This window comes from Oratosquilla oratoria, chromosome 11 (genome assembly GCF_046742065.1).
Source record: "Oratosquilla oratoria isolate Oo_2021 chromosome 11, ASM4674206v1, whole genome shotgun sequence".
Classification (NCBI taxonomy): domain Eukaryota; kingdom Metazoa; phylum Arthropoda; class Malacostraca; order Stomatopoda; family Squillidae; genus Oratosquilla; species Oratosquilla oratoria.
The window spans coordinates 59,000,896-59,013,108 of record NC_134787.1 but is presented as its reverse complement, the minus strand read 5'-3'; the positions used below and the strand labels follow the sequence as shown (position 1 = coordinate 59,013,108).

Sequence of the window (12,213 nt, the reverse complement as noted above, 5' to 3'; positions counted from 1 at the left end):
ATAATGGAAGCAAATAAATATCTTGAGGGAATGAAAAGCATTATGAGAAATAGATATCTGAGGATGAATAGAAAGAAAAGATGGAGCGATTATGCCCACGGCATGTATGAGAAATAAATTGATGCAACTTGAAGGGATTTCTCCCCGTCTTCTTTTCTGCATGAGGGGGATGGAGAGGGGGGGTCACTGAATTAATGAAGCAGCCTTGCTGTGGATATGCTGTGTCTTGTGACACTGCTTCTGACCCAGGGCAGTGGACAAGATGCAGGGATGACCCATCATCCAGGAGGTGGCAAGATAAGAGGGAGGGAAGAAGGTAGAGGAGAGTGGAGTATGTAGGGGATGGAATGGGTGGGAGTGGTTTTTATGCCTTTGTCTTTTGGCTACCTCCCATGTAAAAGGGGAAAAAAGCCTTTGGTATATGTATGTATGTATGTGTTTACCTAGTTGTATCTTACAGGAAGGGGAACTACGCTGAGATGAAGTGTTTAAGAAATATAGTGGTTATGAGAATAGAGAAGCATGGAGGTGAGACAGAGAGATGGGGGTGGAAAGAGAACTGGCCAATAAGAAGGATCAGAGTGCTAGGATGGTTTGGTGATATGGAAAGAATGAGTGAAAAAAAAGACCAGAAAAAAAAAATGCATGGAAACCACAAGTGGAGGGAGGGAATCTGAGGTGAAGACTAAGAATGTGCTGGATGGATGCAATGGGGAGGGCACTGGATGAAAAAGGAATATCTGTCAAGCATGAAAGAGAGAAAGCAAAAGATAGTTGTGAATGGAATGCAATTACAAATAGATTATGAGATGATGCTAACCAAGGGGATTTCTTCAGTCTGTTCTATATATTTCTTGAGTGGATGGGGGGGGGGGGTACCACATAATGATGTGGAGGAGATAAACCAGCTTTGGTGGTTGTTGAACACTGCTGTGGAGGTGCTGCATCTTGTTGCATTGCCTCTGACCAAAGTAATGTGGTGAGGGCAGAGATGACCCTCCATAATATATATATATATATATATATATATATATATATATATATATATATATATATATATATATATATATATATATATATATACATAATGTCAGATCATTTCTATGACAGTCGCGCGCAGGACTCGAACCCACCACTCCGCCACCAGTAAGACAACTGGGCGGTGTCTTTAACCTCTTGACCACTGAGACTACAAAAGTCTTGGAACTTGAAATCTACCTGATTCCCAAGATTAGGAAATATCACTCTTTACAATCCTAATTCCTTTTTCACCTGAGACCTGAGTCCACCCATGGCAGCAGAGCAGCAGATTCGAGTCCTGCATGCAACTGTCATAAAAATTATGATATATATATATATATACATACATACACACACACACACATATATATATACAGTACTACCTCTCATTAACGGACATTAATTAGCTGTGTTTGCAGTGTTTTTGCTGTGTTTTTGGTGCTGTTGTTTAGTGCTGTGCAATCACTATGCCACCCAAAAACCACTCCAAATTAACAGATTATTCACATCAACGGACACCGTTAGCCCCCTTTTAGTCCGTTAATGAGAGGTAGTACTGTATATATACATATATATATATATATATATATATATATATATATATATATATCTCTCTATATATATAATATATATATATATATATATATATATATATATATATATACATACGCGCACACACACACATATACATACACTTATTTTCCTTAGCAACTTACAAATCAGTAAATTCACAAACCATGAATTTGCAAATAAGCAAGCAAACTAAAGTAAAAATTATCAACAAAAGAAAAACTACAAACAATGTTAACACAACCTACCCAACATGCCAAAAGAGTATGGACCCATCTGAACCACCACTGGCAAAAAGGCCCTCATGCTGGGGATGCCATGCAATGCATGAGGCTTCTTTTTTGTGTCCTCGGAAAACCTAGGAATAATGAAATGCAGTCTTCTTAATTCATTTCATGAACAAGTTAGTGAAAATACATCATTCATATATTCTATATCCTATATACAATTTCATTACATAGCTTATGTAAAACAATCAGTCTGTCTTTAACCCCTTCTTGATGAGGGGAGAGCTATTGCGATGAATAAACACCTTGGTTAGCCATAATAAAAGAAAGAGTATCATCTGGAAAGGAGGGGAGATTACTTAGTATTTAATAAGGCTTATAATCCTTTTATTACCATGGAGGTGTCATAGAGATGAAAAAAGTAGCATGACAGCAACCAGAATAAGGGCAAAAGTACCACCTTGTTTAGAAGGAGTTAGTTAAATGAAATCCTATGGAGTACCTGAAATTCTGAAGAGAGATTTCGAATATCGAAGAGCTTTAGTAAATGATCTCTCGAGGCAGAGCAGAGCCAATTCCCATTGGCATTCCATTTGAGATCCATCACTGTGCTTTTGTGTGCATGTCTGCAAAGACAAGATTTACATATATATAAAAGATACATAAATAAATATCTGCTATGGCCTACAATATTGAGCTCTAACACAGTCAATTGATGTGTGGCTCTAGTCTGTAGGAATGCTCCAAAACCTCACCATATAGTCAATACCCAAGTATGGGTCACACATACAATTGTTTGCCCTGCTTTTTAGAGCCACAATTTTTAAAGTAAATGTAGGCAACAGTAGTGATGAAAAATACAATTTTTTTTTTATAATGGCAGATTGGTTGTAAATTTGAATGGTAAAAGGCAGGAAGAATTGCATTTTTATGTCTGGGATCACATGTGGCATATAACAGGAATGGATGTAGAGGTGAATTAGAGTAATGGAGTCAAATGTGGAATGAAAAGTGTTATGAGAAACAGGTACCTCAGGATGAATGCAAAGAGAAAGTTGTATGAGGGAGTGATTGTTTTCATAGCGCTGCATGAATAAGAGACTTAGAACTTAAGGGCAGCATAAAAGATGAGTCCAAACAAATTTGAAATGAAGTGTTTGAGAAGCATGACACATGCAACAAAGATAGAGTGAGAAATGTGATAGATGCAGAGAATGGGAGGAAAAAAGTTATTGGATGGGATAGATCATAGAGTGCTGAGGTGGTCTGGGCACATGGAAAGAATGATTGAGGAAAGATTTGCACACTGAGTGTGGATAGCAATAGCAGATTATGTGAACTTCTGAGAGATACCAAGATGGGGTAAAGAAGCCCTTACGCACACAAGGAATGTCTGTGGAGCAGGGAAGAGAGAATGCAAAATATATGAGTGAATGACAGAAAGTTATGAATGGAAGAAGGGATGACACAGCCTTAAAGGTTGTTCTTCTCTGCTCCATAAATTATACAAAATGGATGAGGAAGGGAGATGTCACCATGTAATGCTCTATGCCAAACAAACTAGCTGTTGGGCTCTACTGTGGAGCTGCTTCATCTCATTGCATTGCCTATGACCTGAGAAGAGTAGCAGAGGATAGGGATGACCCTTCATCGATGAGGTACTGTGATGGGAGGGATATTAAATGGGTTTTAATGTGTATGATGCGAGTGTGTGATCTGAATTGACCACTTCCTGATATTGAGGAAAGGGCCTTTGGTATGTATACATGAATAAAACAAAATATAATGAAACAGTGACATTTAAGACATGACAACATAAGTAAAATTATAGGGCATTACAAAAATCCTCTCAAGGTTATAAAGTACAATTTCTCACCAGATCACTCAAGTACATAATTACTTACAGTTTTGTGAGGGACATTCCTGATCTTGGGTCCCATAATTTTATGGGTTGCTGGTTGTCTTTACTTCCAGATGCAAGAAGGCTTTTGGATGGATGCCAGTCTACACATTTTACATCTGCACCGTGACCTATAAAATACATTTGGGATATATATAACACTTTTAGTAACAAAAATTACGAAGATGGAGGTATAGGTGGGACTCTGTCAGGGATGTATTATGTCACCCTGGCTCTTCAATTTATACATGGATGGGATGGTGCGAGAGGTAAATGCAATGATAGTAGGTCAGGGATTAGATATGGTTAAAGAAAATGGAGAAAAGTGGAAGATAAGCCAGTTGTTGTTTGCTGATGACACTGTGCTTGTAGCAGGATCAGAGGAGGGATTGAGGAAGTTAGTGACAGAGTTTGGGAGGGTGTGCAAAAGAAGGAAGTTGAAGATAAATGTGGGTAAAAGTAAGGTGATGAGATGTACAAGGGGAGAAAGTAACAGCAGACCAGATGTGAATAGTTTTAGATACTTGGGTGTGAATGTGGCAGGAAGGGAGGAGTGGAGGTGGAGGTTGAATGTAGATTGAGAGAAGCAAGTAAATGCCTTGGGGGACTAAAAAGTGTAATGAGAAGTAGATATTTGGGAATGGATGCTAAGAGGAGATTGAATAAAGGTGTGATTGTGCCAACAGCACTGTATGGGGCAGAAACATGGAACATAAGAGAAGAAGAGAGGAGGAGTTTGAATGTGTTTGAGATGAGGTGCCTGAGAAGTATGACAAGGGTTACAAGGCTGGATAGAGTGAGAAATGAGGTGGTGAGGAGGATAATGGGGGTGGAAAGGGAGTTGGGAGATAGGGTTGATGAAAGAGTATTGGGATGGTTTGGACACATGGAAAGAATGAGTGAAGAAAGATTAGTAAAAGAGGTGTGGAAGGCAGAGGTGAAAGGAGTGAACATTAGGGGGCTACCAAAGATGAGATGGATGGATGGGGTAAAAGGAGCTTTGGGAAAGAGGGGAATGTCTGTTGAGGAAGGGCAGGAGAGGACAGAAGATCGGGGTGAATGGAGAATGGTTGTGTATGGATGATGCTGTGATGCATGAGGGGGAGTGGGTGGGGGATGGGGGTGAGGGAGTATGTGTGAAAAATAAATTGACGCAGCCCAAAGGGATTTCTCCCCCGTCTTCTCCTTTTCTGCATGAGGGGACAGAGAGGGGGTCGCCGATTTAATGAAGCGGCCTTGCTGTGGATGTGCTGTGTCTTGTGAAACTGCTTCTGACCCAGGGCAGTGGCTGAGATGCAGGGATGACCCGTCATCCAGGAGGAGCCAAGATAAGAGGGAAGGAAGGGGGTGGATGGGAGTTTGTATGTGGGGATGGAATGGGTGGGAGTGGTTTTTATGCCTTTGTTTTTTGGCTACCTCCCTTGTAAGGGGGAAAAAGCCTTTGGTATATGTATGTATGTAGTTACAAGAATATAGCAAAAGCTCTAAAGCGCTATTATTCAGAGATGTAACCTTGTAAGAGCTTACATAAGTATCAGTCAATCAATATTCAATCACTCTGTTGCCTAAATTCTCTCTTGCAGTAGAGCTGTATCTCCTTGGAACTGGCTACAGTGTCCTCTTTAGTCCATTGATTACTCAGTAAAGGGATTTTGGGGACCTCTCTAGAGTTGGCTCAGGTCAATGTAAGATAATATGTTGTCTTCACTTTCGTTATCACTTCTTGACTTGGTATCTGTTACCATGTCAATTTTGTCAAAGTGTTTTAATACTGAATGACAACCTCATTGTATGTGTGCTAAAGCCACTCATATATGTCTTAGAAGCAAATAATGTGCTGGATTGATGTCTAGGGATATTTAGTTACTGTATATAATACTAAGGACAATATTTAAATTGAATTTACATATGAACTTGCAAGCCAACAAATCATTTCTACATGGACTAAATCTAAACAGAACTGAGAATACTATGCATATATCATTCATATTTATCAAATGATAGTTCTGCATCAATATCTCCTTACCTACAGTGATAGCATTGCTATTTCAGGGATGATATTCTCCTTTCCACAAAAAAGTGGATACCCAGTGCATCAGTTCATTCATGAAATAGGAATTCATATATCTAAAATAGGAAAAAGATAATACACCTATCCTGTCTATAATAAAATATCAAATATAATAGGTTGCAGATGAAATACAGAGCTCCCTCTTGCATACAATTACACCATATTAATTCTTGCCCATATCTGGGGGATTCAAATCAAAAATTGAAATTTTCTGCCATATCTTTACATTTTATTTATTTTATGTTCAAATGCTTTACAATATATGCTTTTCTTTCAAATTTTATTCTTTATTTTCTATTCAATGTACTGTACATATCTCCAATGCATAACATGAAAGGATAGGAGGGGATCAAACGACTATCAAGTTCAATGAGGGGGTATCATTGTATCATATCTGGGGTTTTCTGTATCCAAGTGACCCTTAGACTCCATCAGCCCAGATACTATAGGGATTACTGCACCTATATATTAATCAACTATTGCCTCAAGTTTCTCTGACTATAAAGTTGCCCTAAAGTACACAAGATAACAATGATTATTGAGCTCTCACATATTTGCCAATTTTATAAGCTTCCTGGGATGGGATGGTTTTGACACATGGAAAGAACGAGTGAAGAACGAATAGTTGAAGAAGTGTGGAAGGCATAGGTGGATGGAGTGAATGAGAGGGGGTGATCGAGGATGAGATGAATGGATGGGGTAAAAGAGGTGTTGAGAAAGGAAAGGAAAAGACAGAAGATAGGGGTGAGAGGAGAATGGTTGTGTATGGATGATGAGAGGATTAAGAGAGGAACAGTGTGGGTTTAGGGCAGGTAGGGGTTGTGAGGATCACATTTCTGTAGTAAGACATATGTGAGAAAGCTTTAGAAAAAGTTAAGGATGTTTTCTGGGCCTTTATGGATTTGGAAAAGGCTTATGACAGGGTAGACAGGAAGGCACTGTGGTAAGTATTGCAGATATATAGGATAGGAGGAAAGCTGTCAAGAATCTTTACAAGAGTAGTAGCACCTGTGTTAGAATTAAAAATGGAGAGAGTGAATGATTTGAGGTAAAGGTAGGACTTTGTCAGGAATGTGTTATGCTACCTTGGCTGTTCAATTTATACATAGATGGGGTGGTGCGAGAGGTAAAAACGCAAGGGTAATGAGCCAGGGATTGGAGATAGTTAAAGAAAATGGAGAAAAGTGGGAGGTGAGCCAGTTGTTGTTTGCCAATGACACAGCGCTTGTGGCAGATCAGAGGAAGGATTGGGGAAATTAGTGACAGAGTTTGGGAAGGTGTGCGAGAGAAGGAAGTTGAAAATAGGTGTGGGTAGGAGTAGGGTGATGAGAGGTAAAAGGGGAGAATGTGGCAGCAAACTGGAACTGATTATTAAGGGAGAGAGACTGGAGGAAGTGAATAGTTTTAGATGCTTGGGTGCGAATGTAGCAGGAAAGGGGGGAGAGGAGATGGAGGTAGAATGTGGATTGAGAGGGGCAAGTGGGTGCCTTGGGGGATTGAAAGGTGTGATAAGAGGTGGACATTTGGGAATGGATGCTGGGGGAAGATTGTATTTACCTAATTGTATGAAAGTGATTATGCTGACAGCACTGTATGGGGCAGAAACATGGAACATGTGAGAGGAGGAGAGGAGGAGTTTGGATGTGTTTGAGATGAGGTGCCTGGGGGGGTGTAATGGGGGTTGCTAGGCTGGATACAGTAAGAAATGAGGAGGTGAGGAAGAGAGCGAGGGTGGAGGGGGAGTTGGGAGATGGGGTTGATGAAGGAGTCGAGATGATTTGTACACATGGATGGAATGAGTGAAGTGGGATTAGTGGTAGAGCTGTGGAGGGCAGAGGTGGAGGGAGTGAACATGAGGGGACGAACTAGGATGAGATGGATGGATGGAGTAGGGGGGGCATTGAGAAGGAGGGGAATGTCTGTTGAGGAGGGAGGGGGGGAAGAGGATGGGGGTGAGTGGAGAATGGTTGTGTATGATGCTGTGATGCATGGAAGGGAGTGGGTGGGGGATGGGGGGTGGGGTGAGGGAGTATGTGTGAATGATATTTTGACACAGCCCGAAGGGATTTTTCTCTGTCTTCTCTTTTTCTGCACAAGGGGGCAGAGAGGGGGATCACTGATCAAATGAAGCAGCCTTGCTGTGGATGTGCTGTGTTTTGTTGCACTGCTTCTGACCCAGAGCAGTGGACATGATGCAGGGATGACCTGTCATCCAGGAGGAGCCAAGATAAGAGGAAGGGAAGAGGTGAATAGGAGTGGAGTATGTGGGGATGGAATGGGTGGGAGTGGATTCTACCCCTTTGTTTTTTGGTTACCTCCTTTGTAAGGGGGGGAACAGCCATTGATATATGTATGTATGTATATATAATATATATATATATATATATATATCATATATATATATATATATATATATATATACATATATATATATTGATGTTGAGACATTCTGACAGGTTGATGTAAGTGGAGTAGGAAACGCAGGAGTCTTAGTCTTGAGTTTATTCCTACTCTGCTTACATCATATATATATATATATATATATATATATATATATGTATATATGTATATTCTTTTTTATTTGAAAATATACACAGTTTTACATAATCAACAAAATTTTATATAATAAACTTCAGTCCAGAATCTTTGTACCTTCTGTCAGGTGAGGGATTGCTAAATAAATGTTGGGCTGCTGGTGTCCTTGGTGATTTAGATACAACACTTTGGAAAGTGGCATCTTAGAGAGAAGAAAGGTAGTGGTACATTTACTATAGGAGTTGATTTTTCATTTCATTATATTCTGTAGGTTACCATTGTGTAATGAGGTTTGCTGGGTGTGGTTTCAAGTTTAGTACATACACAACTGCACTGACTACACTGTTTAGGGGATTGCATAATACAAAAAAAAAATGAAATAAAAAAAATAACACTGTTCTCAATGTATTAATCTATACCAAAGGATTTTTTCATTTTTATAAAGGGGATAGCAGAGTTAAAACACACACACATATACACTCTTCACCCATCTAAAATCCATTCAGTGTCCCACACATCTTAACACTTCTTGGATGAAAGGTCATCCTTGTACTTTACCATGCAGTTTTGGTCAAGGCAATGCAGCAAGGCACAGTGACTCCACAGCATGTCCCAACAATGAGCTGGTTTACCAATACTGCTTCAGTACATAGCAACATCTTCCCATTTCATCTATTCTAAAAATTTACCAATCCTTATCCATCCTTATCCCTCACCTGGGTCAGAAGCAATGCAGCAAGAGATAGCACCTCTACAGTAGGGCCTGACAGCCAAAGCTCCCCACCACTTCATTCCTATAGTGACCCTTGTTTCTTGTCCCCTCACAAGTAAATGTATGAGACAAGAGGAATTCCCTTTAGACTGCTTCTATTTCCATTCACACCTATCTCCTGTCCTCTCCCTTCCTTGCTTCAGTGACATTCCCCTTTAACCCAATGCTCACTTTGCCCCCATCCATCCATCCATCTTATTCTTGGTCTTTCCCTAAGTTCACTCCATCTACCACTGCCTTCTGCACTCTATTTACTAATCTTTCTTCACTCACTCTTCCCATCTGCCCAAACCATCCCAGTGTTCTTTGAGTAACTCCATCTGCCAGCTCCCTTTCCATCCATTTTCTGCCTCACCTTCTCATTTCTCACTCTATCCATCCTTGTAACCCCTATCACAACCTCTCCCCATACAGGGGTATTAACTGCAGGGTGACATGTGGCCAATACTTTAGGGAGTGTTCCCCCTGTGGAGCAATAATGATAATTTTGTACTCCAGCTGTCCCTCCTTTATTATGATCCCTTAAACTTGTAGGGGATGGAATGGGTGGGAGTGGTTTCTATGCCTTTTTCTTTTTGGCTACCCCCCATGTAAGGGGGAAAAAGCCTTTGGTATATGTATGTTAAACTTGTCCTTTACCACTTCTATAACTACCTCTTCTGGATTCCTTTAACGTGCTGATGGTAGCAGGGAGAATTCTGCCAATTTATTTACCATGTGTGTCATAAAAGGAAACTACGTGGGATGGAGTGATACAACTAGGGACCCTGCTCTGTATGTTTCTCCTATGAAACATTAGTCGATATGATTAAAGAAATACCTTAGGGTGCCCAATATCATTAAACATGAAATTTAAAACTCCCAGGGATCAATAACACTGCCCTGCATTTCATTTTTTTTTTTCAAAGGTCAAAGGTTTTCCAATTGATCTGCGATCACCTTTGCATGCTGAATTAAAAAATATCATTCATTTTCCTTGGTCATGTCTGGTTTCTAAGATATGCTCAATTCCTTTTACGACATATTTTTCCAATATAGAACTATCATCTAAGCATTTATGGACTAGGCTTTGCCACACCTGGTCATGGGTAACCTTAATTAAGATATTTCTTTGATCTTTTCAAGTCTGAATTTGCATTACAATGAATCGTAAGTGCAAGAACCATTCTAGTAGGTTTTGTTTCATCCGCGGACATGTCATTCTTCCAGACTGTCAAGCAAAAATCACAGATTTTGTGAAGAATGCATATCATGTTTACTTTGGAGTCATACTAGGAGACCAGGTTAAGCCATTCACTCCTCATATCATACATGGAAAACTTATGGGGTTGGAGGAATAAGAAAAGGAATAATATGCCATTTGGTGTCCCAATGGTGTGGAGGGAAGGGAAAGATCACATCACCAACTGCTACTTCTGCATGACAAATCTAAAAGGCATTAATTGCAAGAACAAGTATATGTTCAATACCATGATGTTCCTTCTGCCATAAAACCAGTCCCCCATGGACCCGATCTTCCTGTTCCTGATGTCACCATGGAATCTAGTTCTGATCCTGAATCTAGTGAAATGACAGATACAACCAAGTTTGGTGCCAATAAGTCAGAAGAGGATGACAAAACAGTGCCACTAACACAAGCCGAACTCAATGATTTGACATGAGACCTGAACCTTTTCTAGGTGTCTGCTCAGCAATTGGGTTCATGTCTTCGAGAGAAACGTCTTCTGGCACCAAAGACAACATTCTATTGGTATTGTGACCATGAGAGAGAATTTAGAAAATTCTTCAAGTTTGATGAAGTGATTTCACTGGTCCACTGCAACAATACTGTTGACCCGATCACATCACTGGGTTTAAAATATGATGCCATGGAATGTAGACTTTTCATTGACTTGTCTAACAGAAGTCTCGAGGCGGTTCTGAATAATGGAAATAAGTTTTTATTGATTCCTGCTGGACATTCAGTTGAAATGAAAGAAACCCACAACATCATGGACTGTCTGTTATCGGCTCTCAACTTCAAGGAACACAAATGGTTGATCTGTGGAGATATTAAAGTTGTTGGACTCATCCTTGGACTTTCAAGTGAATACACAAAGTATCCATGCTTTCTGTTCTTGTGGCTGAGTTGATGACCAGCATGATGTCAGACAAGAGTGGCCATCAAGACAAAGATCAGAACCTCCTGAGTCACACAAGGTTTTGTCCCACCCTCTAGTTGAGCCAAGCAAGATATTGCTTCCACCCCTACACATCAAAGTTGGTCTAATGAAGAACTTTATAAAGGCATTAGACAGGGAAGGTGGAAGATTTGCTATCCTCCATCAGAAGTTTCCACGAGTACGCAGGGAGAAACTTAAGGGAGCTCATCAAGATCGCTAGTTTTGATAAAGCACTGAAATGTCAGTAAGAATGCACTTCCTTCAGTCCCATGTGGACTATTTTCCTGAGAGTTGTGGAGACTTCCGTGAAGAACAAGGTGAGTGCTTTCACCAAGTTACCTATGTGATGGAGGAATGCTATCAAGGCCAATGGGATGTCAACTTTCTGCCTGACTACTGTTGGTGCCTAAAGAGGGATGTGCTGTATGCTCACCACAAACAGAAGTACCATTCATCCATGAGTACTTTTTTTGTGTATTCTATCTACTCCTCTTGGTATTTAGGAGAAATATTCTGTTACCCTGTGAATAAATCAGTCCAAAATTCACTATTATGTGTTCCATTCACCTACAAATAGATAGGAATATACGAATCTCTGGTATGTGCTTACATTTTAAAAACTTGATCTAACTAGGTAGAATGATCACGATTTTTGAATTCAGGGCAAAAAAATGGCCTTAAATCTGGTATTAATCTTAGACCTTGAAAACAGTGCAGACCACTGTAATGGATCCATGCTAGTGGTGATCCTGGAAGATCAATGTTAGAAAGAATTATCTCCCCATCACTCATCTTTGATTAACCAATACTTGCCTCGAGTTTCAAAGTGGAAATCCTGCAGTCCCACATTGGCTGACAACAGTCCCTGGGTTATCCCAAAGATTTCTCAGGAAAGAAACTTTGGACTGTTATCTACGTTTTATATGTACTTACCTAATTGTACTTTTAAGGAAGGA

The 12,213-nt window shown here is 40.0% G+C and overlaps 1 protein-coding gene across 5 annotated transcripts in view; it reads right to left on the bottom strand.

The window, feature by feature from the left end:
* The window catches only part of Wdr33 (WD repeat domain 33), a 57,858-nt gene that overhangs the window by 16,266 nt on the left and 29,379 nt on the right, over positions 1–12,213 (bottom strand). For all 5 annotated transcript variants that reach the window (XM_076192959.1, XM_076192960.1, XM_076192962.1 and 2 more), the window contains 3 exons: positions 3,722–3,848; positions 2,320–2,443; positions 1,839–1,948 (listed from right to left, as the gene is read on the bottom strand). In XM_076192959.1, the coding sequence (XP_076049074.1) occupies positions 1,839–1,948; positions 2,320–2,443; positions 3,722–3,848 (361 nt within the window). The remainder of the gene's footprint in view (positions 1–1,838; positions 1,949–2,319; positions 2,444–3,721; positions 3,849–12,213) is intronic.